General features: G+C 46.7%; 1 protein-coding gene across 2 annotated transcripts; it reads right to left on the bottom strand.

Moving 5' to 3' along the window:
• Positions 1–16,627: 16,627 nt before the first annotated feature.
• On the bottom strand, positions 16,628–25,267 carry ZBTB18 (zinc finger and BTB domain containing 18). Of its 2 annotated transcripts, none has more exons than XM_045861353.1 (2): positions 25,147–25,267; positions 16,628–20,306 (listed from the first exon to the last, which is right to left on the bottom strand). In XM_045861353.1, the coding sequence occupies exon 2, from the start codon at positions 20,290–20,292 to the stop codon at positions 18,724–18,726; it is 1,569 nt and encodes a 522-aa protein (XP_045717309.1). In that variant the 5' UTR covers positions 20,293–20,306; positions 25,147–25,267; the 3' UTR covers positions 16,628–18,723. The 2 variants fall into 2 exon arrangements, with proteins under 2 accessions (XP_045717309.1, XP_045717300.1); XM_045861344.1 differs by lacking the exon at positions 25,147–25,267 and adding an exon at positions 22,691–22,835.
• Between the last annotated feature and the right edge of the window lie 2,478 nt (positions 25,268–27,745).

Raw genomic sequence — 27,745 nt, 5'->3', positions numbered from 1 at the left:
AAAATGGGTATTTATACCTACCTTGAAACATCGCTGGAGAGATTCGCAGGAATTTGTCGTGAGTGACATAGAAGGCGTTAAACATGGGGTACCACTAAATGTCAGCTTTTGGGTGACAGAGCAAGACGTACGTCTGCATGTACGTGCCTCTCCCCCGAGCCTCCTTCAGGTCCTCCAGGACAGGCTCGGTCTCTCACTCTTCCTGGTGAACCCCACACACTGCACCTTGCACATGCTGAGTGGGATGAATCAATTTACCAAATGCTGAAATTACTCTTTGTTCTTCCCCAAGCCCTGCCCTCCTGGAGTTCACACAATTCCTTCCCTCTTCACAATCAGCATCTCTTCGAGGTATCTTCGAGCTTCCCATCAGTCTCTCATACATTCACCACAAGTCTGAGGGGCTGTCCCTTTGTGGAGAGCAGTTCTGACATATGTGTGTCCCATCCGAACACACGTATTTACATGAATGTCCCCTGAGAACCACGAAGCTCCAGGCGGCCGGAGGGTGGACAGCAGAGGCCCCCATTCTCCGAAACAGCAAGCTGTGAGCTCCCCGCCCCCACTGTGGGGCAGAACGTGGAGGATCCTTTACCCAGGAAACCACCCGGGTTTATGCTCACGCTCCTAAAACATCCTTGTAAGTAAATACGTTAGTCCTGCCTCTCATGAGGTTAGCAGACGTGAGTATGAATGGGAGGAAGGGTGCAAGAGATGGACGGAGGGGAATGTGACCAATGCGGTTGGCAATGTGCTGGAGAGCAGGACAGGGAGGCTGTGCTTGGGAAGGGGTGGCAGGGCCACTGTTCCCCCTCCTGGGACTCAGCTAGCATCTGCTAGTGTCCTCCCGCCCCTGGGCTGGCCTGGAGAATCTAACTCGTGCTCTTCCTCGCGCTGCCCATGCAGATTTCAAAGTCAGAGAGTGGAACTATGAAATGCACCAATCAGGAAAATCCATGAGCAGAGGACAGGTGGGGTCCCTGGTGGGACGAGCAAAGTCAGGAGGCGGAAGCCACAGAGACAGTCGGTGGTGTGCCCCCGGTCCTAGCACGATGCCTGGCCCCTTCCAAATGGTGCCCGAGTGAGTGGAAGCATGAATGCAGGAAGAAACGTGTGAATGAATGAATGAACCGCAGCAAGGACTACACTAAACAAGAACCCAGGTCCCTCTTCAAGGGTCAATACCACCCACTTCATAGCACATTGCGTTCACAGCCTGGGTTGCTTAGGAGTAACAAGCGAGAGGATATCTGTTGCAGGTCCCGGGCCAGGGGAGGGGTGATTTGTGGGCAGGTCCCTGGGGAGAAAGACTGCAGCTGGGAGGGAGCCAGCTGCCCAGGAAGCAGATGGGTAGGAAGTAGGAGGTGGGCGCAGCTGAACCGTGTGGGGAAGTCCCGGGCAGGAAAGGGGGTTGGTCAAGCAAGGACAGGAGGGGAACTAGTACATTTGGGGTGCCCACGTGGCGGTGGGCGCTGGGCCAAGCTCCCTGCCTGTGTCGCCATTTAACCCTTCTACGAGCCCTATGAAGTCAGTATTGTGATCTTCGTTTCCTTGAGGAGAAAACTGAGGCTGAGAGAAAGGAAGAAACATGTAACCGAGGTCAAGAAACTGGAAAGGAGAAGCCTTGGGGTTTGAACCCAGGTTTCACCAATTACAGGCAACAGTCTTTCTCTCTCCCAGTACTGTCTCCTAGGAAAAATGCACAATAAATGAGGGAGGGTACAGAGCATAACAATACACACGATACGTAATAAGCCTCCGCCTCCAACCCGCTGCCTGCCACCCCACGGCCAATCAGCCCAAGTCCCGTTGACCTGCTTTTCTGGGGAGATTTGTGATCTGCTTCCTTCCATCCCTCGCTCAGCCCTACCTTAGCTCGGCCCCGTGCTCACTCTCACCTCAGCCACAGCAACAGTCTCCCGATGGACTCGGCCTGGCTTGCATCTCATGCCACCCACAGCCCCCGTCCACAATGCAACCTGTGCTCTTCTTCCTAGAGTGCAGATTGAAGTCTCACCTCTAGCACGAGGTCCAGAGTCCTGGGACCTGGCCTTGCCCAGAGATGCTCTGGACCACCCTCCATCACAGATTGGATGGCGGCCCCTCAGAAGATATGCCACAGCCTAACACCCGGATCCTGCATATGTTACCTCATTTGGAAGAAAAAAAAAGTATTTGCAGATATAATTTAGGATCTTGAAAAGAGGCGATCCTCCTGGATTAGCCGGTGGGACCTAAATCCAGTGACAAGTGTCCTTATCAGAGCAAGAGAGAAGACACAGACGTGGGGTAGATGCAGCCTCAGGGAACACCAGGAGCCACCCGAAGCTGGAATTCAAGTGCGAGGAAGGATTCTCCCACAGAACCTCTGGAGGGAGCCCGCCCCTGCTGACATCTTTGTCTTGGACTCCCAACCTCCAGAACAGTGAGAGCGTAAATTTCTGTGGTTTTAAGCCACCAAATTTGTGGTCAGTGTTACAGCAGTCTCGGGAGAGGAATACCCACCCCACACCGCCATGACATGCTCCGCACACACTGACTGGCCTGAGAAAGAACTCACAGGCTCCTCAAAGCTTCCTGGTTCTCTGGGCCTTTGCACATGCTGATCCCTCTGCTCAAAACACTCTTCCACCCTCTTCTTGTGTGCCTGACTCCTACTCTCCTGTCACTTCTGCTGAAGAGTCTTCCCTGACACATCAGCCGGGTGAGACTCCTCTTCCTGCGTGTCCCCACTTGCTACGTAACTCCTCTTTCCCTAACACTTATGATACTCTAACTTCTTGTATAATTGTCTCACTGACCAGTAAGAAAGTTCTAGAGGCAAGCACTGTCCCCAGGGCCGAGTGTACACTTTGCCCTCGGCTGATCAGTTTCGTCCTACCCTCCCACACCCAACTCAAACTCTCTTTCCCTAGGCAGGCCTGTGAGCAGAAACTCTCCTCCTTGGGTAGAATCCCTGGGTTCCCTGGTATAATCTCCCCCCTGCCCTGGCCCCATGGTTGGGGCTCCTCCAAACCTTCTACAATTCTACTTTCACCTCGGGGAGGCTTGCAATGAGGCTCATACAACAGTGGCTATAAAGAAGTCATCCCACAGCCCCACACTTGCCCAGACATAGTGTCTGATGTCCCCGGTAACAGCGACTGGCTCATGGGTACCCACATCATCAGGTCAGATGACAGTCTCCCCTTGGGACTTAAATACAGGTGTTCAGAAGGTGCCACCCTCTTCCTTCTGGGGTCACTAGTTGGGCCAAGGCCAGCGAGTGCCATCTTCATCTTGCCCCATTCCCACATCACGTGAGGAAAGCCTGTATTTAGCTGTAAATACAGACATATAGACCCAAGAAGGTGGGGTGGGGCTGGGGAGGAGAAGAAGAGACCTTGATGTCATCGTGCAGTCCTGGTGCCCCATCATCCCTGAGGACATGGCCGCCCCAGACCTCTTCCACAGGTGAGTTAAATTCCCCTCTTTTTTCAAGCTGGTCTCAGTCCATTTGCTGTCACCTGCAAGGCAATGACCTGCTGCTTGAAGGGGATCATCTTGCCGGTCCTCCCGCCCATCCACGGGGGAGCTTTGGAACCTGTTTCAGTGAGGAAACGCTGGCCCACATTTGCAGCCATGAAGAGAGGAGGCTGGGATCTGAACCCCGCCGAGAGCACTGAGTGGCCTTCTGTCCTTGCCTCTCACCGGTTGGACAAAGGGAGGCTCGACAGGGATGAGAGAGGAGGCAAAATCTTTTGTCAGTCCCCAGAGTTCCCCGAAGGCAGATCACAACCATTTGAGCAGAAACAGCAGCAATGAAATCCATATCGGTGACACCTGGGGCTTTCTGCCTCTCCACCGGGGCCACGGGGACCGAACTCTAACCAGGAGCCTCCTCCAGACTCTGGTTGTTTTGCATCTTTAGCAATGCGGCAGTGAGTGCCTAAGGGGTGATGAGCCAGCCCCACTCCGAACAGTCTGCACCTGCCGTTCAAAGCACGCGATCCGAGTGCCCTGGGGAGGCGGGTGCATCTCCACCTGCGACACGGAGCGCGCCAGGAGGGTTACACAGCTTTGTTGGAGCCCACATGCTGGCCCCGAGGCCTCACGCACATGAACGACCTCTTGGTCGCCCCACATTCTGGACTCATGGATTCCTGCATCCCCAGGTAGATGACACATTTGCCCGCTGTGACTGCAGCGCTCTTTGTCACCCCTCAAACAAGGAGAAAGGGAGACGCATCCTCTCTGTTCATTGTACTGCGTTGTCTGATTGCCACCTCCCCCGCCTCGCCCACAGGGCACCGAGGTCACTATGAAATAGCCGAGAGGTACCAGGAGAATTGAGTTCCGTGGCCTCACCAGGATGACCTAGGCAAGGACCCCATAAAAATGTACATGGACTTGATCCCAGATTACAAAATGAGGGGTAGCATGAGAGAGGTTAGATGAACTAAATTCAGTGAAAATTATATTTTACAGTACTTTAAAAAACATAAAAGTTTCCCTTCCCTATGGAGCCGTGGGTTAGAAATTAGTATCTGCTGTTAGACCTCCAGGGAGAATATGTTATTCTCATTTCCAGATAAATAATATTTTGTCCTTGTTTCCCTCTAATTTCAGTAAGAAAATGTAATGGGCCCCTATTGCTGTGTGATCTCAGCACCAGCCTCATGTCAGGGAATTGTTCACTGTCCTGCCCTTCCTGCACATGCGGCCCCCCATGTGCCCTAAGGCCACCGCTGGGACTGCAGGTTGGTACTAGTACCTGCCCTTGGCACAGCCCATTGGTTGGTCGCTGGGCGCCCGATCCAAACCGGCCAATCAGAATACTCCCCCAGGATAGGGGAAGTGCAACTGACAAAAGAAGTCAGCCCGTCCCTGGGTGTCTGAAAATGAAGACATGTGAATGCAGAAGCAGTTGGCAGCCCCGTCCCACCATGTGGACTGAGGAATAGAAAATGCCAATCAGCAGAAAGAGAATCAGAGGCAAGGAAAGGAGAACGCATCCTGACAGCTCTGAGCCCCTCCTGCAGGCTGCGCCCAAGGCCCATCCATATTTCCCTTCTGGATTCCATTGAATCCAAGTGGCCTTATCATAAAATTCTTTTTTGGCTTAAGCTAGCTTAAGTTGGATTTCTGTTCCTTGCAACCAAAAGAGTTTTAGTGAATATAAGAATGTAGTCCTATTTCAGTCTCGCTTACATGCTAATGTTGAATTCCTCAACCCTTTCACTTAGTGACTTCAGAATGAAAAAAATCCAAGTGAAAGTGTTTGAGTTGACTCTTGTATGAATTAGTTGCAATCGTTCTCTTGTACTGTGTTTTTTTTCCCCCATACAGCATTCAGGTGGGGTTTTTCTCCATCTGGAATGGTCAAAGGACATGCTGGACACACAGGCAGTGGCTAGGTCAATGGTCTGGTTACCGATGGTGAGACACGGGATTTTTATGACAGTCACCAAGAATTTGGTCTTCTCTGATGTTCAAGTTCATTTGTGAATGTGCCGTGTTCTCTTTTGATGACCTACCTAGCTCAAACGCTCTTTGATCTAAGACCTACCACCGATCCCCTTGGACACTCCAGATTCCGTGAACCGTGCCCCAGACAGTGGCGTTTGCTCTCCCTGTCTTGGGGAAGCTGCCTGTCTACTGGAATTAGCCTTTCCCCATGCCAGGCCCTGCCCTGTCTTGGAAGGCAGCAGGGAGCTGTCCAACCAAGACTCTGCAGAGGAGCCGAAAAGCAGAAAACCGCCCTGCAGTACGAACAGGGATGGCTCCTTAGCCAAGAGCCCTCCCCACGTGTTCACAGCCAGTTCAGACAACGAACAGCAGCGAAGGTGACATTGTCCGCATCACCTGCCCAAAAGTAGCTGTGCAGTGTGAGAAGTCATGGAACTAGGTAAGCTCTTGCCTGTTATACTTATTTAGGATCCCTCAAGTTTCTCTAATTAAAAAATAGAAACGGGCCCCAAACCCAGTGGCCTTGACCAAAGACACGGAAGCATACGTCTTGCATGCGTCTGGCATGTGCGCATGCGAATATAGCTGGATGTTAAAAACCCAAAGGCCCCTGGAAATCCTCCCCAGCTCTGCCCGGGCCCTCCCTCGTCCGAGTGAGTCTGCCTTTGTTCCCAACGAGCCTCAGACGCCCGAGCAGCAAATTAGTCACCATGTCTATTCTAATTGGAAAAATGTTTTCACTTATCAGCCCAAGTTCAATCAGCAGTTCAGTTACACAGGTCAAAAATACCCAAGAATTGAGAGCCGGAAAGAACCTCAGAGCCACTTGTCCCAAGAGGTTTATTTTAAAGACTAAGGAACAGGAGTCATCACAGAGGTGAAGTCACTTGTCCAAGATGGCAGGGCCAGCTTAGGGAGGACAGGAGAGGAGAATGCGTGTCCCCCACGCCCAGCTCCAGGCTTAGAGACCAGGACTACCCTCTCCAGGCTTCTTTAGGAGAGGTGCTGCCTCTTCTAAATTCTCCAGGGAGAACGTTCCAAGGCGCTGGGGGCCCTGCGGCAAGATTTCCACAGGCCTGCAGTGGGAGCCCTGCTCACAGGGATGAGGTCCAGATGTCCTCAGGTCCCCTCCGCAGACACCGGGCTCACACTGCTGCAGTCTCCCCCACGCCGCAGCCCAGCTGCACCAGGCTTCCCGGAGCCCTGGGCACCCGCTCCAAACGCACCTAGGGCCGCAGCCACGGTTCCCGCCTGTGGGGAAGGCTGCCCACTGCAGGGGCGTGAGGTGGTTGCAGAGGCCAGTCCTCTCTCCCCGCGGCTGCCTTCCTCCCCTGGCTGTTTGCTGTGACAGTGACACTGCAGGGCAAACACAAGTCACACTGACGCCTGGCCGTGCTCGGGAGAGAGGGCCTGATTGCTAAGCAGCCCGAGTGGGCCTGGGAGAAAACCGTGGGGTTTTCACAGAGCAGGTAGAGCTCACTGCAAATCCGGAGTGACTTGCTAATCATTAGAGGTGGCACCTTCATTCCGATTCGAAAAGTGGAGTCTCAGGGGCATGCCTTTTCCTGGCAAATGAGCCCATAAAGACAATATAAATTTGTCTGAGCTCAAGATGTGAAATAAACAGATGTCATGCCTTCTCAGCTTCCTGATTCAGGGATGCCGGTGACACCCTGCATCGCCAGAAGCTAAGACTCACCTGGGTAGAATTATGCATGGTCATGGATGTCCACTGACCCCTCCAGAGATGAGCCCGATTCTTCTAGATTCCAGACTCACACAGATGTACAGGAACAGTACCCTCTCCCTGCACCTGGCCTTCTATGGAACAGTAACAGACGCGCCCAAACCGTGCGGGCTCGGGAGCTCCCAGCCGGGAGAAGGTTGTGGAGGGTTTCGCCATGCACAGACCTCTCTCTCCGTCCCCACCTTTCCCTCTGTGTGTGTGGTGTATGTGTCAGCTGCTACCTGAGCAGAGGTGACAACTCCAGATAGTCTGGCTGACAGGAGAAAACTGTTCTCACTCGGGTTCTATAAATTACTCACATTCTCACTTTAATATCAAGTACGATATGTATTAGAGTGCACGGTTTGGGCTAGAATCAATTTGGAAGGCTGACAAATAAAAAACAAAATAGGCGAGTAAATCCAAAGTAAAATTCATGACATGATTTTACTCCCCTTGCATTTCACTTCACAAATGCATATGTTTTACAATATCTTTAATAATAATTATTAAACATAGTAAAATACTTCCAAACTTGGCTCATTGCATAATTGTACTTCGAGGGGGAAAAAAAATGATCCGAAGCCTTGTCAATATGCCACTTCCTCCTCCCCCAGCTTTTAACAGAGCAGCCTCCAGTGGAATAATCCAAGCTGTGTTCAAGAAGTTGGCAAGTAGGTCCAATTAAATGTGGTTTTACTGTATTCTGGCGCTTGCATATCTAGTTTGCCAAGAAGTAATCTTTCACAAAAAAAAAAAATCTGTACTGGCCCAGACGCAGCCTGGATGGTGCAATGTATCACATAACTTTACCCCATGACTAAGATAATCATTTTTTCTTAAATAGCTGTGGAAACGTATCACCCATCCATCATATTACTATATGAATCACAAAGCACCATCCTTAACGGAGCCTCTTCCATTTATACATGGCAAACCGAAATGCATCTTCATAGCTCTGTTTATTTCAATTATTAAAAGCAGAAGGGGTTAGCGTTTCGCCACCTGAGCTGGATGTATTTATGCAGGTGTACTCCAGCCGGATTATCTGAGCGAGGCTATAAACGACCCTATTGACTATTAAATGCCGCCCGGTCAAAGCAACGCTCTTGCATACGCACAAACCTGGGTACCTGAAACTCGGGAGGAAAATGCTTCGCTGAGCTTTGCAAGTGAAATCCCAGGCCTTTTTTTTTTTTTTGGTCTGATGTTTGACTCACTCCTGATCTCTGCTGGGGTGGGGGAGCTGACTCTCAGAGCCCCTTCCAGCCACCCGACGCGCTATGGGAACCATCAGCCGTATCCAAAGTCCAGATGGAAAGCTGTCAACCCAGAGCCTCCTTCCGCTCTGACTACCGCATGATTCATCCCTGGCGCGAGCACAGGCCCGGAGGTGGCCCCACCACCTCGACTCCCATAGGTGAGCCAGGACAGAAGCACAGGTGCCCATTCCTCGGGTCAGCAGGGAGGGATCAGGTTAGAAAATGCTGCAAAGCCCGCAACCTGGCCTTTCTTGGAAACCGCCATGAGCTCATTAAAAACAAATGCAGAAATGGTTAAACAAAATCCTCTAAACCTTTTACAAAATTGCCAGTCTATTAGAAGGACTGAGCTCACGGCAGAGTCCCCCTTCCAGCGCGTGCAATGGGGCGGCTAATGTCCTTTGGACTCTTGTCTATGGCACCAAACAGAGGGAGGTGGGGGGGGGAGGCTTGTTTGTTTTTGGTTCTTGTTGTTTTTTATCTTTTTAAAACACCAAACCCTTACATGTATCCACCAAAAGGACCGTTTCACCAATCATGTATTGTTAAAGCCATCGCCTTAAGAAAAGAGTCTCTAGAAATTATAAAATAAAAAAAGATTTGTGTCATTATATCTGGGGTCCGGGGGAAGGAGGAAAAGGAAAATGGACGTGAATGCTCTGGGGAAGCGGCATTGCATCCAAGAGCGGAGTGGACATGCTGAACGGGGGTTCTGAAGGCTGTGATGTGGAAAAGTTGGATCCGGGCAATATTCACTCCAAGCTACAAGGAAGGTAGCAGCATTGCATTGCATTGCATTGCATTGCATTGCATTGTGGACTCACCCAGGTGCACACCCCTCCAAATGGATTTGAGTGCCACGATCCAATAGGCCCATAGACTGGCCTTGCAGCACCACAACGAGGTTCTGCAGTCCCGTGAGCTAGCACATCAGGGATGTGAGCCTGAGCCTGAGATGCTCTGGGCTCTCACCTGGCACGTGTCCCCTTCTCCCGGTGAGGTCGGAGCAGCTCATTCAAACCTCTGGGCAAATCACTGGATTCCCTGTGCTTCCCTGGGGAGCTGTGCCTGTTCGTTACCATTATATATATATATATCAATCATACTTTTGGGGGGTTAATATGATGATGTGAGAGTGACATAAATTGAAGCTGTCGGCCTTGGTTTCTTCAGCCTTAAGAGAAAACATTTCTGCATCCAACTTAGGTTTGGGAATTAGATTAATCAGAAGACTGAAAGACCTTTGAAAGTTTTGTCTGAAGGAACCCAGGGTGTGACGGACATTATAGGAAGTTTGCATACCAGGGCATGTGCACACCTGCAAACCCACCCGAGAACGTGGGATCCTTTTTGTTACTCTGGTACTTTAATTTTCACTCAATTTCCTGTCAAGATTGCTTCCCTCAGGCCCTCCTTAAAACTGAAATAAAGTTGAGACTATTAGTGCTTAATGAATTTTGATCATAAAAATCCACATTGGGGGAAAAAAATCCATGTTGGCGAGAAGGCTTCATGACAAGGAGAAACTTCTAGTGTAAAAAAAAATTATTATTTTATTATTATTATTATTATTATTATTATTATTATTGTGACATCACCTTAAATGTACGTAGCACCTTTTTTTCCCCCTGAAAGCTTAATACTTTTTGTATATTCTTTTTCACATCCTGCCAAGGAAGAAGGTGAGGTGGGCGCTAATTATGATTCTCATCTTACAAATGGAGACATGAGGGTGTCAGGGCGGGGCCCCGTCCCTGTCGCATTGCGAGACCTTCCCCAACTTCCTCTTGAGTCTCCTTTCCAGCAGACGATACTGAGAGGAGGAGGTGAGAAACGGTCCAAGGAACCAAGGCTGATTTTCAGAGCGAGTGGGAAAATATTCAAATCCCTCATTCCAGCAGCAAACACGTTCTGAGGCTCCTATCTGGCTGCCACCCTCCGCCGTGCGTTCATGTTTCTCCTCTCTCTCTTGCACGTCCAGCACCAGCTCTGCCAGCCCTGCAGTGACTAGCCTGCAAGTAGCAGTGCCTCGCTGTGGTTGAACAAATAACATGTTTTGGAAACCTAAGCAACCCTTTCCTGGCTGGGGAGCAGGGCGGGAGGGAGCGTCAGTCAGGAGCATCCTGCCAGGGTTGCGGCTCTTGGGGAACCTGAGGTGGAGAGGCCAGGCTCTGTCCTCTGACACCAGCAAAGAGTGTGCTGCTGTAAGATTTTTTTACATAGACGGTAGCATCCAAGTCAGGAAGAGAAGCAGTACAGTTGCAACCTTGGGCTCAGTGGGTAAATATGCAGAGTAGACAATGCTAATAAGTGCAATGATGGTTAAGTATAGATTTACATAATGCAAATTGTGTCACCTGGGCACGACCAGAATGTGGATTTCAGATTCGGACTTGATCTGAGATGTGCCCAGAGCAAGGAATTCGACCTTTGTGTACCCCTAAAGAGAGGAAAGCTCGTGTCTAAAATGATAGATATCCATGGTTTGGGGAATGTACGAAACATCTACAAGTCCTCCCTTCCCTGCACCCAGCCCTGCACCTGCTGGTCCACTTCTAGGATCAATGAAAAAACTGGCAGTGCCTCTGCCCCTCCCAGCTCCACGTTTTTGCGATTTTAGCTTCGTGTCTCTGGAAGAACATGTGGTACAGCGGTCTGTAAGGAGAGAATAGCGGACACACACCCAGGTCTTCAAATAATGGGGAATAATTGGGCCATTAGATTATTATCGAATTCTGACCATTGGATCTTTGCGATCTGAATAACAAAGTTTTTAACTCATTATTTCAAAAGCAACCAGTCCAGAATGCAAATTTCAAAATTCAGGATACAGATGTAAGCTTGGAGTTGTTGTTGTTTATAATGCTTAAAAGTTACGTCGTTTCAGGAGAGAGGAAAATTATATATGTATTATTAAACAAGAATAACAATATGAGGAGGGATGGCCTCATTCTTCGAGGGTGTTATTTCACTGACTTTTAAACAGAAACACTTCAACCGTTTAAAATCCTTCCACGCTGGTCCAGTCTACCAACCGCCACTATTTTGAAGGAAGTATTATTTTTATTGCCAGAGAAGCACCTTTGCAAAGCTAACTGAAGAACTCAAGCCCTCCCTCCCTCCCTCCCCTCCTTACACACAGGATTCTAGTACCGCTCTCAGGCATCCCTCAAGTAAAATAACATAGAAATAGAATGTGAGAGATCACCACATTTTCTAGACTTCACACTTAGTATGAAAAACAAAACTTCTTTGTGCTCCGACACTTCCTCTATTTTTTTCCCTCCTAACCTAAAGATTTCATCCACTTCCATGTTTATTCTAACGAGCCTCTGAAACGCCCCAGCCCCTCCGTCCACATGCTCCGGCCTCCCTCTCTGCCTGGATGCAGTTTGCTGGCGCAGGCTGCTAAATTGGGCCAATCTCAAATGTAGTTTTCATTTCCAGTGCGTTTCAATTTTTTTTTTTACCAAAATGGTAGAAATTCAGATACAAAGAACAACGTGGCTGAAAAATGCAGCTGTGTTACGGTGTCAGAATCAGTCAATGCATAAAATGGATTGAGAAAGGACATTGAGAAAAACGGGTCCTGGGCTATCAAGTGGACCTTTAGCTGGATTCTCCACCAGAATAAGAACCCCAAGGAATCTCCCCACCGGCCAGGCTTCAGCTCCTTTCACTTTATTCAGTTGCAAAATCTAGGGGGTTTTGAGGAGAACTTAAACATGTATTGCACTAAGGGCTTGTGTATAATGTCTGCTTGGACTACAAACCTGTGTCATTTTTCTCCTTTTGTCACATCCTCAAGAGACCCTTTTCTCAAAGGCAGTTAGTTATAGAAATAACTTTGTAAATCAGATTTTCTTGGAATACGGTTTTATGCTCCAATATCTTCCACTCGAAGTGGCACAGAGAAAGAGTTATAAATGAGGAAAAATAGTGATTTTTATACCACATACAAATAGATGGCACTAACTTCTATGGCTGTGGCTCACCAACAGTAAATACTTTTCGTGACTGTTTTAATTATGTATTATTGTGCAATGATGCCTTTCTCAATGTTGTCCACACAGACAGCCTTGGGAGGCATGGTTGTCTAATATCCGTGCAGTAGGTATTTCGGTGCTTACACGACCCAGGTCCAAAGAAACGGTCCCCTGCAAAAAGCATTATTTCCAGCCTGCTTTTAAAGACAAATGTAAGAGATTCACATGAAAAGCCTAAACGCTCTTACTTTGATCAAAGGTCATTTCTGAGCATGAGACATACAAAAATATTAGGGTGGTTAAGGCTCTCAAAGGTGACATACACCCTGCACCAAGCATGATTTTTTAATGAAGTGACTATGTCCTTCTTCATAGCTTTAAGTAGTATATATCTTTATATATTTTTAAATCATCCATTCTGTCAAGCCGTGCCACCTATCAAAAGTTAGCTCTGGTTGGGCAGAGCACACATAAATGAGGGTATGTTATTTTTTTCAAGTTCATTACATACACCTTATGTATGGAAACAACAGATTCAATCGACCCTATAGGTGTTGCCAATATTCAAATCCATTTTCCCACATACCATTCCATAGGAACTGCAAGGATACCTGTTACAAACTTCAATATTTAGGCCAATCTGACTTTTTAAAAATCCCTATCTAGTCATTTTAACCATGCATATTGAGATTTCATAAAAACAACTTGATTTAGTGATTAACTATAGAGATTATAACAAACTGTAAATAAGTCATTTCCGTGAATGGACTCTCCATGGGTGTCGCACCGCCTCTCAAAGCCACTGCTAATATCCTCGCTGAAACTGTTCCTGACTAATGTGCTACATTTTAAAGCCAAATTGGGTTTTCACTCTTCTCCTGCCAAACTAACTACAGAGAATGTCTCCTATAGCAAAACGTAGGTTCCACCACCAACCCACCCATGATGGAACGGGGCAAGGAGAGGAAGTACCTGCACATTCAGGAAAAAAATTAGTTTCGAATTTCCCGTAAACTGTTCTCAGTCCAGGAAAGTACCTAGCTTACATAAACCTAGGAATTGTGATGAACAGTATATTAGTCCCTGTTAGAATTGAGTCAGGAAAATTAACTGGAAAAACTATCCTTCTCAAAAAACCAAAAATCTATTTGTTTCAAGCACTTGAATTTTTTTAGGAAAAAAAAATCTGACCGTGAATTGGTAATTAATTCAACAATTATGTGTAAGCAGCTACTTATAAGGTAGTTGGGCTTAAAAAATTTTTTTTTTCAAGATACTGTTCCATTTCTGAGGCCTCGCCCTTTCCTGTGACAAAGTTGTAAATTTAAAGGGTTTGGCTTCTTGCACAAGATTACAAAAATTAGTGAAGATTTTTAGGGAGTCAGTATAAAGTATATTGAAAAATATTAAAAATATATTTTTATATATAAAAAATATTAAAAGTTTAATTTTTAAAATGTCTCTGAGAAGGAATTAATATTTCTAGAAAACTCCAGTGACCTCGATAAGTTCTCACTCCTTTTCTAATATTAAGAAAATCTAAGAAGGGCTGGGTGAGTGTTGAAAACATAAACTGCTTCTTTTTAGGTAACTAACTTCACTTTAAGTCAAAAGATAACTGTTGTGTGTATTAGACCACAGGATCGCATCGTTTTAGACCACAGGACTGCAAGCCAAGATATTTTTGCCACGTTTCTGAAGGCAAAAGTAGACAAATTTTAAGCTAAGGGACAAAATCCTACTTGTGTAATAAACTTGGACTATAGCCAAAATGAAACTCCTAAAAGCTGTTTGTTTTTAAGAAGTAAATGTATTGCTTTATTTTTAAAAATGTATTATCTCTAGCATCGTAATGGCAAAGGACTTTGATGAAAGCGACTGAGCTCTTCTGTCCTGGATTTCAAAATCCACTTGCTCGATGTACCGTCCCTTAGCAGCAACTTCAAACATTGCAATCATTACCACAAAATTCAGAGTAATGCCTAAAAATTAAATCTAAAATTATCTAAGTTTCCTAACCAGAGGTATGTAAAAGTTTCCCCCATTTTATATTAGAAGTCAAAGAATGTTTTAAGTTGCTTTTTTTTTAATTGTTGTTCAAGTACAGTGGTCTGTGTTTTCCTTCCACCCCTCCCCACTGTTTTTTTCAGTTCTACAGGAATAAAATGTAATCATCCAATACAGGACATTTTGAGATCTTAAGACCTAAAAAAAAATCTGATATGATACAATGGGATTTTTAAAGTCTAGTTTTAGATAATTTGTGTTTTGTTGATAAAACTTGAGAGAATCAAGTCATTTCTTGGGTAAAAAAAAACCCAACTCTTTTCTTTGATGATAGTTCAAAAAGAGTGACCTGAAGAATGAGTGTTTCAGCCATTTTCATGTGAGCTATTATATCATTTTAATATAGTGCTCACCTCTTTCTAACCTTCCAATAACCTGTTTGTAAATAGTTATGACAAGTCTGTTAAAGAAAAAGTCTACTTGATTCACCATTACTCTGATAGCATAATTAACTAGCAAGGAAATCCAAACCCAGTATCCTTAACATTTTATACGTCTTGGATATTCCCTAGGGTACACCTAGCATACAATGCTGGGCGCACAGAGAACTAGGGCATAATTGATTACCTAAAAGAAACAGATGTTGTCCAAAGTAGATGAAACTACCTATTTAAAACACACGTATGTATTAGCCAGATGTCAAAGGGAGACTTAATTTGGCTTCCAAGATGGTTATTGACAAATTGCTTTTCTTTTTTAAAATATAAAAAAAGCAAGGAAATAACTGATTCCTTCTTTTATCAACTCTGCAGATTTGTGTAATATTCTGTTCTAGTTATGCAAAGAATTTATTTCTTCCAAATGACATTGTTTTTAGAAGTATATGCAGTTGTTTGTTAAGACAATGCTCTTCGTTTTAAATTAGATGCTACACTATGTTCTCAGCATCTTCAAAGCTTTGAGACACTATTTAAGGCGTGTCCAGTTACCAGTCCTTTTTGAGTACGCTTGTAACTGCCGAGAAATCACTTTGTGGAGCTCAAATGTACCTTCCTCTTTCATGTGAAATGTTTAGTTGGTTAGAAGCAAGTGTGAGTTGCATGTAGCAGAATTCCTGTCTCAACAAAAACAGGGAAAAGTAGAACTCTAAATTGTAAGCTACGGTGCTTTCTGGTAAAAAATCTTTTTTGGATTTCCACCCAAAGCCATCAGGGAGCTTACAACTGGTTACACTTTCAAGCTCTGGACCTTATATACTGCTTTTTCTATAGAAGGAAACTAACCTCACTATAGGCTATTTAATATAAATGCATTTTGACAGTAATAACATAAAACTGTATTTTTGTCTGTATGTTTAAGGCTGGGACTTATGGGCAATTACAGATTTCAGGACTTGCAAAAATTCTCCCAGGTCTATGCTGGCCCCGCTCACACTTGAGACCATGTGTGACAAACCCTCCAACGGTATGGTCAGCACATGTGAGCTGCTGACCAGTCCCTCCGGCCAACCAGCACTGTCCTTGGCCTGACGTGCCCAAGGATACACAACCACGCTGTCGGAGCGATTGCAGGAATTCAAGAACAAAACTTCTTTTAATGGTTGCGTGTACTTAATTGCATTTTTGAATTAAAACTCGAGAATTAAAACCTGGGGGCTTTTGAGTTCACACACCAGCGAAAAGGATGTATATAAGTTGATCTTGACCCACTGAATGCCTGCTAATTCAATTGCCTAGAATTCCAGTCATTAGCCAAGCAGTCTTCCAAATGAAGACATCCGGTCTCCTTCAATTTTCCATTTAAAGCAGAACACAGAAGCATAGATCTGACCAATCAACTTAGGGTAAAATTACCCATGAAAGTGACTGATGGCGCATGGGTGAGGAGCTGGACAGCATAGGATGGAAAACCCTATGCTGCCACTTGAAGTTTCACGGGTTCGCCAATTTCTGGGGAATTACCTCCACACTCTTGATCTAGGTTGTAGAAAAAGGATCAGACTTAGAAACTGTGCAATTAGTATCTTCTCGAAGGGCTAGAAGCAAAACTGTTTGCACATTTCCATCTGAGAGATTTAAAGCGTTCTAATAATTTCACATGCTCTGAATAGAACTCACACGAAAAATAAAGATGTCATGTAGGATACACGTTGAGGATCTGTGTAGTACATAATCACAATTAAAATCACACACAGGAAATTTGAGTTCATATAATTTATTGCAGTTAGCACACAGTTTAAAAATTCACCAACACACCAATAGTACAAAACTAAACAGCATTATAAGTTATTCCCCCCTCAGGAAAATAAGACATACTATGATTGTCAAAGCTAGGTGTCAGTCTAAGTTTTAGAACAAAGGAAGAATGTGAAACTAATGAAAGGAAAAGTAATCACTCACAATGACCACAAAAAGAAAACCCAAAAGAAAGTCCGTTTTTTCACAGACATTGATTGTCTTCTCTAAATTAATAAAAATTATTTTAACATAAACTGTATTTAAAAAAAACGAAACAACTAGAAACTCTTCAAGTAACTAAAGATAATGCTCCAAGGCCATTTTCACAGCTTTTTTTGTTTGTTTGTTTGCTTTAAATGCCATTACAGCCAAATTAACACACGTTTGACCAAATATTTCCAAAACAGTCCAGCAACACACAATGGAGTTTTCCATTCAGTATCTTAAGCACAAAAATAGGCTATGTTTACAGTAGTTAAGGCGATCAAATTTTAAACAAAAGCAATTAAAAAAAAAAGGGAAAAACAGCAAACGTTTTCCATGCTACTCCCATAGACCTTATTTGTAAGTGCAAGACAGGAAAGCAAACACTGTGCAAAATGCTCTCGCCCCGTGTGCCGGTCATCACACCGCACGCCGGGCTGCAGCCTCTGCTGCCGCGATCCACATAGTCTACTAACCCCCTTCCCCCTGTCAATCAAGGCAATCCAGTCCTTTCAGCCTGGGGCTCTTTCAGTCCATAGAATCTTTTCATGAGTTGGGGGGTGGGGGGTGGAGGGTGGGAGAGGGAGGGTGGGGAAGGAAGAAGGGGAGAGAAAGAAAAGGGGAGCAAAAGAAAAAAAAAAATAAAAGAATGACCTATTGTCAATTTGTGCAGTAGTTACTCTAAAAATGCTCAACTGGGTAAATGTGTACACCTAAACTTTGAGCTGGCACGGGTTCTGTGCAATTTGAAGTCAGTTATAAATGCACACTGCACATGCAAATCTTTAAGCCGTTTGTAAACATTTATATTCTCCTTGTTATGTAGCGAAGTTATCAATTTGCAGCTTAAGTTTTTATTCAGCTTAACAGTTTCAACTTAAAGACAGTGGGAAAGTCAATTTAAATTATATAAAATAAAAGTAAAAACAGTGCATTTACGTTCTTCATAACACCAGTTTTTTTTCCAAGTGGTGCTATTTTTCTAAGGAAATTAAATAATTTTAAACTCACTCGTTAAAGTTATACAATGCAAACAAAGACAAAAATATATTGAAACTCATGCATTTCTGTAGCGTTAATATTTACTTTTCAAGACTCAACTAAGAGCATCAATACAACCTGTCAAGTTCTTTGACACCCCCCCAGCCCATGTAATCAATTACAGTATACAAGAACAGTAATTCACATTTTTCAACACACAGTTCGACACTGCTGAAGCTGCAATATCCTTCCTCATCCCGAGCAAACCTTCACAAAGACAGCGCCCCAGCGATCCCAGTGTACGTTCATAATTTCTCTCGTTGGGAACCGTCAGAAAACCAGAAGTTGCCACAGAAAGTTTTAAGTCAACTGCTTGTTTAAAAATAGATAATCCAGCATTTCAGAAATTTTCCATTTGGGTCTAAAAGCATTCAGGTTTCCAACAGCCAGAAAAGATTCATGCAATTTTAGACATATAAAGAGGCTAATAAAACTGGAGGGAATTTCTACTTGGGGGAAAAAAAAAAGTGGGGAGAAAAAGAGCTCCAAAGACAAGGCAATGTTGACAAAATTAAGCCCTAAGAAAGCATTTTGCGACAGGACGATTTGTTTCAAAGGTTCTTATTGGCTTACTTCCCCTACGCCCTCAAAGAAAAACACCTCTCTATTCTCCAACTTGCCCTAAAAGTTTCTTTTATCAGTATGCTAAATTAGTAAGATTTTCATGCTATTCTAAAGTGCAAAAACAAGTTAATATCCCAACTTTTTAGTTCCAGGAAACAAGACTGCTTTTAGACCGTACCACAACTATATAGAGATCTATGTATATATATGTATATATATATATTATTTATATATATATATATATAAAATTATTTCCAGAGTTCTTGCGAGCTATCTTCTAAGGTCCAGTCTCTGACAGCAGGCAAGCTCAGTGCTTCACTTTTGACAGACAAGGAGTTCACCAACTCACAGTGGAACTTGCGGATGTGTCTGTACAGGTCCCCCGACTGCGTGAACCTGCGCTCGCACCACTTGCACGCGTGCGGCTTCTCGCGGGTGTGCACCACGGCGTGGCGGCTCAGGTTGTGCGAGTACTGGAAGCTCTTGCCGCACTGGGTGCAGGTGTAGGGCTTCTCGCCCGAGTGAGTCCTCTCGTGGCGCTTGAGCGTGTACATGCAGGAGAAAGTCTTCCCGCACAGCGAGCAGGTGGGCACGTTGACGTCGGCGGCCGGCTTGCTGCGGATGCCGTCCTGCTCGCGGAAGTGCGTGCTCAGGTGGATCTGCAGGATGTGCGGGCTGGGGAAGACCTTGTTGCACAGCGGGCACATGAAGATCTGGCCGGCCGGGCTCAGGATGTTGGAGACGTAGGGCAGCAGGCTGCTCTCCATGCCCCCCTCCACCTGCACGCGCTCGCTCTCGGGGGTCAGCATCTCGTCGTCGCTGGCTTTGTCCTCCCGCTCGAGCTCCCTCAAGACCGAGTCCTCCCTCAGCGGAGCCAGATGGGCCGGCTCATACTGTACCCTGTTATTAGTGCTCACACTTTCTTTCACAGTGCTATGTTCCATGTCATAGTCATTAGTGCCAACATCACTCTCATCACAGGAAGCCTCTTTCTCCACCTTCACCTGCACCAGGTTGCTTCTCAGCACGTCCTGTGAAGAGAAATAAGAGCTGTTCAGATTTTCAACTCCTGAAAGGCTGGACTTGACAGACAGGTCCAGCACGCAGTCAACATCTGCTGAATCCCTCACGGAGGTGACAGACCTCTGGGACAAAGACTCTGTTGAGCTGCAGGGGCTGGCTACTGTTTTTCCAGCTGCTGTGGCGTGTGGCTCTGCCTCTGCGCCCCCCTGGGGGATGCCTGCTGAGTCCGAGGGCAATCGCATCCACATGTTCCCAGGCTCGGCCGCCAAGTCCCTTTTGCTGGGCAGGATGTTCAATTTCTCGTCTTCTCCTTCATCTTCGTCGCTGGGCAGGTCGCCGGCCATGTGGCTGCTGCCATCCGAGAGACTCTCGACTTTGTCCGAACAACTTGAGGCGTCTTCCTCCTTTTTGGTGCTGTCTGCCTCCGTGGTGGCTTTCTCTTTCAGCTTCTTTTTGCAGACTTTGACAATGTCATACATGTGGAGATAACTGGCAGCTGCTAGCACGTCTTCAATGGGCAAGTCTTTGAACTGGAGTTTCCCTTCATACATGAATTCAAGCAGGAGAGCGAAAGCTGGGGCTGTAACAATGTCGCTGTTCAGATGAACAATGTCTCTTTTGTCCAGCTGGTCCTTGTAAAAGAGGTGGAAGTACATGCTGCACGAAGCCAGCACAGCTCGGTGCGCTCGGAACTGGGCATCTCCCACCAGAACAGTGCAGTCACAAAGAAAACCCTGATGTCTCTGCTCGCTCAGACACTGCAGCAAATGTCTACTATGGTCTGGAAACTCCATGCTGTCTTCATAACCTGGGAAGAGAGACATTTCTCATGAAAGCCCCGTCAGGAACAACTTTACAACTTCTCCACGCCAGTCCCCATACAAATAATAATAATTCAGCTTGGCGGCAGGGGTACACGTCCCTGCATTTTAATCAGGCGTATGACCCAGAGGCTCCAAATCACATGCACGAGACCTAAATGGGAGAAGAAAAAGGCACACTTTCCAAACTTCCTCACCCCAATCAGACAGTTTCTAACGCATCTCCACCTTCCCTGCACTTTCAATCAAGTTTTTAAGACCTGAATTTCAGGAGAGTCTCTTATTGAGAGTAAGAATTTAGCTCTCTCTCAGAAGAAATTTAGATAGCGCTACTCATCAAATTATGTCCTACGAAACCTACAGAGTAGCTTTCACTGCCAAGGGAACAACTCATACAACGAACAAAGAAAAGTCCCAAACACACTCTGGAAGATTCAGAAAACTTGTCTGAACATTCTTTTTATTACTTTTGGTCCTTGATTGCCCTCAGAAAGCACAATTTAAACACACACATTCAGCTGAGGGGGGGAAAAAAACCCCACATAATGAAATTGCATAATTAGTCCAGAAATTCACAAACAACTTTCTTTTAAAGTCAGAGTGTTACAACGACAAACGCTCTGTGTATAAAAACAGATGTGAATGCCTTAAGATTTGCAGGTAGAGCACACATGCACGAGATCAGAAGGAACTACACCAACAGATGGGAAAGATCATCTTTACTACAAATAAATCCAAATATTTTTTTTAATGAATTGAGAAAAAAATGGTTCTATTTCTTTGTAGACTCTGCACATCTAGAGAATCAGGAGCCAGAGGGGCTTTCTTTAAATCTGAACAATCTTATCTAAACTTTGATCCTTTGCAAAAGCAGTATGAGTTCCATATTAAAATGAACTCCAACTTTTAAGTAAAGGCATACTATGTTCAAATGAAACCCAAAAGCTTTACAGGTTCAACATTAAAAAAGAAAAAAAAAACCTTGCTAGAAAAAGAGAAACTATTTTTTCCCCTGACTGTGCCTCACCTCTGTCAACAGAAAATACTTTGTTTCAACATAACTTGATATATTTTGTTTTCCCACTGGCTTCTATTCTTTCAAATAGGCATTGTTGCCCTGATTTTCTGGGGGAGGGGGGGTGTGACATGGAGGGAGAGGAAAGGCAAGGCTGTACAATGGGTCAAAATTCAACTCCTTAAAACTAAAGAAAACCCAGCCTCCCCTTTCAGAGGCGAGGGGACCAGAGGCGAGGTTGCACACCGCCCATCTCGGAAAGCACACTTTGGGAATGGGTACGTATTCATTTATCGTCTAAAAATTCCTTCCCTGCTTTGTCTACCCTTTGCCCACGATGGACTGAAACTTTCACCCCAACCCCAGATACCTCCTGCAAAAGATGCCACTGCTAGAAGAAACCAAGATTTACAATACAATCACTTTAAGTGCCCCACAGCTAACATCAATCCTAATCCTTGAGAGGGCTAAAAATAAAGATTGGAGGGCAGCTCACAAGGTAGCCGTGATCAAATTAGGAGGCTGAGAGGACAGAGAGGGACGAAGAAGGAAGCTTATAAACATCTGATCCAGCTGACTGTGGCCATATGGCAGCTGCTGCCCAGATAAAGAGATTAAGAATAGAGGAGTGCGATTACAGCTGTCTGGCCAATTCAGGCAGCTCGCATCTACAAGTTCTAAATTAGTCACTACCACAAAAACTCCTGCAAATAATTACTGTTCGGCCCAAGTGAAAGATCTCTTAAATATATATTTGAAAAGAGAAATGAGGAAACCAGTCAAACTATTCTCCTGAGGACAAAAGTTTTTTTTTCCCCCCTTTAAAAAAAAAAACAAAACAACCTTCGGTTTCAAAAGCACTATACAGCTGTATGTTTCAGGAGTGCTGCTGAATGGTTTGAAGAATAAAGTTTCACAGTGGAATTAATTACACAACAATCAAGCTTCTTAACTGGAATAATCTTCTCATATAAGTTTGAATGCTGGATTCCAGAGAGTTTACTATTTCTGCCCGACCCCAAAAGCAAAAGGAATCTAAAACAGCAGTGAAAAACAACAGCATAAAGCATTTTAATCCAAAGTGATCTCGAAAAGCAATATTCCAAAGCCTTTCTTAACATTTCAAAACTTGAAATATTTCTGTGTATTAAAGTTATTTACTTGCTCGAGCAAAAGGGATAAAAATTACAACTAAACAAGCCCAAGACTTTCAACTCCAATAAGATGTTCACTTAATACTCAATTTCATACATTATTCCTAAACTGGGTTAGAAAAGTAATGTGATTTTTTTTTAATTAAATAAACAAAACACCAAAACACAAATACGCTCCATCTAATCTCTTTGCTACTCCTACCTTTAGGACACATAAACCTGATTAAGTCCTTTCCTCTGAGTCTTGCTGGCTCCAGGGCTGTTACATCGGTGGAAAAAAAGCAGACCGAGAGAGACAGATGCAAAGTGGAGATGATGTTGGAGAGGAAAGAGATACCTTCTCCGCCACAGATCCGCACACACTAACTCCCTGTCTGTGTGTTAGAATAAAAGGCTGAGGGATGGCAGGCTGTCAGCTGCTCTGACATCATGTTCAGATGGAAATGCTACCTCCAGCTGTGCTCCTTTTAATGCCATATGCTACTCCTCTACACTCCTGCCACCAGCTTTTTCTTAGGAGAACTTTTCTCTTCTGTTAGTATAAACAAAATACTTCAAAGTCTCCCTTTTTTTCCAAACTTTCTAACAGAAGAAATTGAAAAACTCAGCATATGGAGTTCTACTGTATTTATGGAATAGCAACACTTCTGTCTTAAGTTGGTGGACTGGCTTACATACTGACAGCGCACTCAAGCCACCGTGCTATTCAGGAAATCCAGACTCACTTTTATTCAACTCCAACGTTTAGTTTCAAAGGCAGCTTAGGGATATTTTAAACCAACCCATTTGACATCTCTAGTCCCATTTCAACATTATTATGGTTCTTTCTTTCTTTCTTTTTTTTCTGCTGAGATAATGCTATACATGTCTCAGGACGTTGGGAGAATATTCTCAACTATTACTTCAGCCTGGTTCACCTTATTATTTCTCTCTTATTTACTATTTATCTACAACTACCCGCTCATGAAAATTTCTCACACTGCCAGCTAATGCAAATTTTGATTCTCAGTATCAACAAACTGAAAGTGCACTTTCTGAAATCCTGGAAAGTACTTCAGTTCAAGATGACAAATTAATAGTCATACAACCTGCTAAAGTCACTTAAAATGCACGCTGCACCTGCGTATCTGATCTTTTCTGCTCAGAAAAAGCAGAACTTCGTCTTCCCCTTAATTTGTGTCCCTTAACAATCTGTTTTTGGGTCACTCTGTAATGTTCGTGATCACACGGAAACCTTTCATGGAGAAAGGGAGGGGACAGATCCAGTAAGTTTGGGAACTTTTTAGCTAGACTTTGTGGGCCTTTTCTAATGGCTGATGAAATCCCAACGTAAGCCGGGCTAGGCTGACCGGTGTCCTGCAAGGTGCTGCGACATCTGTGAATGTCAAATACATCTCCACAGGCTCTCGGGAGGGTGAGGAGAGAAGGAGCTGGGCCTGAGGCGCAAGTGCTGTAGCCCTGGTGATAAGCACTCCGTTCTCATTAGAAAACCATGGCAAAGAGTTAAAGAGTAACAAAAAACAACGTCTCTGTCTTGTCCTTCTCGCTTTCCCAAAGTCACAAACCTAACTTTCTCTAACTTCGCGATGAATGACATAATTATGATTGCCTATTTCAGGAAGCACTCTTCGGAGATAAATTCCTTCTCAGCCACACAACCTATTCGCCACAAATGCCCTCGCCCCATTCCAATATATCAGACATTAATCACCCCATTTACCCAGTGGGGTGGGGGCTGAGTGACAGTTTAATGAGTCGCAAGCACAGCAATGGGTCGGCGAGCGGCTCCCACTCCACAAATCAACCCCTCACGTCCGGCTACCGCGGGTCCAGAGAGGTTGGTGAGATTGGGTTTTGTTTTTCAAAGAGGTTGTGGGGGGAACCCTGGGGAGGGGGGAAGAAATGCAAATCTCTCCATAGTTGGCTGTGCATAAAACACACGCGGAAAGAGGAAGGTTAAACCACAGGGAAGGAGGTGGAGGGCGTAGACCCGGTGCAGCAGGAAAACACCTTAAACAACAGACGTGAAAACAGACCCGGGTCAAGGCAACAACAAAAGAAAAGTCGTAAGAAGAAGACTGGGGGAGGCGGGTGGTTGCTACCGCTTCCCCGCCGCCCCAGCAAGCGAGCCCCCGGGGCCTCCCGGCAACTGCACCAGCCCAAGGGGAAGGGTAGGGGTGGACGAGGGGCTCCCCCGGAGCCCCCTCCCCCCAGGCGCCACTGCAGCTGCACCGGTCCCCGGAGCCGCGGCCGTCCCGGGCGCCACTGCAGCTGCGGCGGCTCCCAAGCCCCCTCCCCCAGCCCGCCGCCCTCCGCACCCGGGAGGCGCCACCGCAGCTGCACCGGCCGGGAGCCCGCCCCGCGCCGCAGCTGCACCGGCCGGGGGGGCGCGGCGCGGAGCCGGCCAGCCCGCACCCCGCCCGACCCCGCAGCTGCAGCGGCCCCGTCCCCGCGCCGGGGCCTCCCGCAGCTGCGCCGCCCCAACCGCTTCAACCACACAAACTAACTCCACTCGCGGGGGCGCCCCGGCCCGGCCCGCCCTCCGCCCGCACTGCCCCGCCGGCCGCGGCCGCACAGCTGGCGCCCCCCACCCGCCGGGAGCCGGGGCGCGGACGGGGCGCCGGGTCAGAGGCCGGGGGCCGGCGCCGGGACTCACACGGAGCAGCCCTAAGTCACCGCGTCCCCGCCGCCGCCGCGTCCTCCGCCTCCTCCGCCCGGCCGTCGCCGCCGCCGGACTTGGTGGGCTTCCTCCTCCTCCTTGTACCCCCCTCCCTCCCGGCCCCCCCACCCCCCAATCCCGGCTCCGTCGCCCGCTCCCCCTGCCCCCTCCCTCCCACCCGCCCCCGCTGGCAGCCGGAGGAGCGCGGCGGAGCGAAGAGGGCCCCACTCTCAACGGCTCCCCATGGCAGCAGCCCAGCGGCGGGCGCAGCCTGCCAGACACAGCGAGGGAGCGAGCGAGGGAGCGAGCGCGGAGCCGCCGGGCCGGGGCGGGGGGGGGGGGCGGGGGCGGGGGGGTGCCGGCGGGGGAGGGGGCGGGAGGACGCACCACGCACGCACGCGGCGGCGCCGGCCAGATGTTTCCCCCCCACCCTCGATCCGCCCCTCTCCTCCCCATGACTCCCTCCCCCCCGGCGTTGGGCTTCGGCGATTGACCGAAAGCTCCTGGACGGGCGCTCCCGCCCGCCCCCAGGCCTCAGTATTCTCCAATAGGAGGGCGAATTTTCAGGAGGGCGGAGGCAGTGGCGGGCAATCGTCGGACTGGCAAGAGGGCCTAGCCAATGGGAGAAGCGAACTGGAGCTGCCGCTCGCGCGTCCCAATCGGAGGCAGAAAACTGTTGGGGTGGGCGGGGCCCGGGCGGGCGGGGACCGGTAGCGAAGCGGTGTGAGGCGGAGTCCTCGGGCGCAGCGGCGGTGGTGGCAGCGGCGCCCCTCTGGGTGACTTGGCCGTGAGAAAGTGAAAGGAGCCCGCAGGCGGCGGCGACAGCTGCGCTGGGAGGGGCCTGTTTCCAGGCTCAGAGGCCTCGGGCGCTCTGGGGGTGCGGAGCAAGCTCCTCAGCGTGCACCGTGACAACCATAAATAATACTTTAAAACATAGTGGAGCTTGGCCGCTCTAAGTTATGCAGGTATCCTCGCAAAGCAGGGCACTCGGGGACACAGATGAATCGAGTCCGGCAGTAGGTGGCTCGGTCGGCTCCCTGTGCTGTAGGTGACGACATCCAGGTCCTTGCCTACCCGAGCGAAGGGGGAGTAGGGCTAAAGGACGTTCTTGCCCCGTCCTGCGGTGTCCCGTTTCCAGGTGCACGTCGGGACGCCGAGGACGCGACCGGCTCAGAGGGTCACCGTTTCTGAGCGTCTTTTTCCTTGTGCCGTCTTGTTACAGGCGCAGAGCAGAGCGCCTGCGTTTCTCGAACAACCTTCATGTCACATGTCTGCTTGTACTGTTACAAGTAAAGACATTCCCAAGTGACCAAATTTTAGGGAATTACAGTAAAATTGATACTTGTAGAAGCCTTAGCCTGATCCCTTAATTGGTACGTATGAAGCCACAACTTTAAACTACCGAGGGAAGATGTAAGACTGTTGCATTGCTTTTCCTTCCTTCAAATAAACTTTTATTCGACTCCTGTTTTTTGCGATTAAACCGTGTTAATTACGGCTACGAAGAAATGTAGAAACTTACACCTTCAAGAAATTGGAAATCGTGTTAAAGAGGCAAGAATTACAAGTAAAAAGTTGAATAGCAAAGTGAGAGAAATGGCTCAAGAATGCAAAACAGAAAACTGCAGAGTGAGGAAGTCAGTGCACTAGTCATTGTGTTTATTCTTCGCCAACTGAACCCGCACTGGCAAGCCTGTTGCTAACCAACTTGCCAGGAGACCTTTCAACGGGGCAAAATGTGCTTTCACTTTGTTGCAGGTGAAATGGGTAAACTAAGTAGGAAGTATTGTGTGGGCAAATCAGACATGTTGAATTGCTAATCAAGTCAAAACAGGAGCACAGAAAATTGTGGAACTGAAATACGATCGGAGTGTCCTGTTAGAAGCAGTGGTGATATTCTCTCCTCTTTCTGCAACCTTTTCATATGTCCCCAAGATTGACCACTGAAGTCAAAGTCATCTCTATAACTAGAGTTTTTTATTCCATAAAATACAGGGTGAGGCAAAAGTAGGTTTACAGTTGCGAGTATGCATAAGTTTATTCTTGTATTATTTTCCATATAAACAACTGTAAACCTACTTCTCCACCCTGTATATTATTTCTGTGCTTCTGGTGAATTCTAGATCATTTAGTCTACCTGTAGGAGGCCCAGTTTCAGTCTCACCTGTTTCAAGTCAGGGTAATTTGTAAATGTTCTTGATGAATAAAATACCCAAAAGAAAAGATGTGAATATAAGTGAATGCTTGACTAAGAAGTTTGGGGGGAAACAGAGGGGAGAAAATGCGTCCTCAAAGGTGTTTCTCACTTACTAAAAGTTAAAACTAACAGATCTCTGGATGAATAGAGTGAGTTGATAGTGCAAGCACAGTAAGTAATAAATTCATGAGAAGAGTAGAATGTTCAGCTTGTCCCCCAAAAGCTTCTAAACTCAGCTCTATGGCATCTACAGCAAAATCACAGCTCTGACAAAAGGTTTTACAGACAACCCCTACCCTCAGAATAACAGATTTGATGGGGAGACACTGATCCAAAGTTGTGAGCATTGTTTTTTAGGTGTAACAGCCATTACTAGAACCCATTTTTGAGAGCTGAGTAGT

Source organism: Phyllostomus hastatus, unplaced genomic scaffold, assembly GCF_019186645.2.
Source record: "Phyllostomus hastatus isolate PE091 unplaced genomic scaffold, TTU_PhHast_1.1 phas_contig_148, whole genome shotgun sequence".
Lineage (NCBI taxonomy): Eukaryota > Metazoa > Chordata > Mammalia > Chiroptera > Phyllostomidae > Phyllostomus > Phyllostomus hastatus.
The sequence above is the reverse complement of the archived record's forward strand: the minus strand, read 5'-3'. Positions and strand labels throughout refer to the sequence as shown.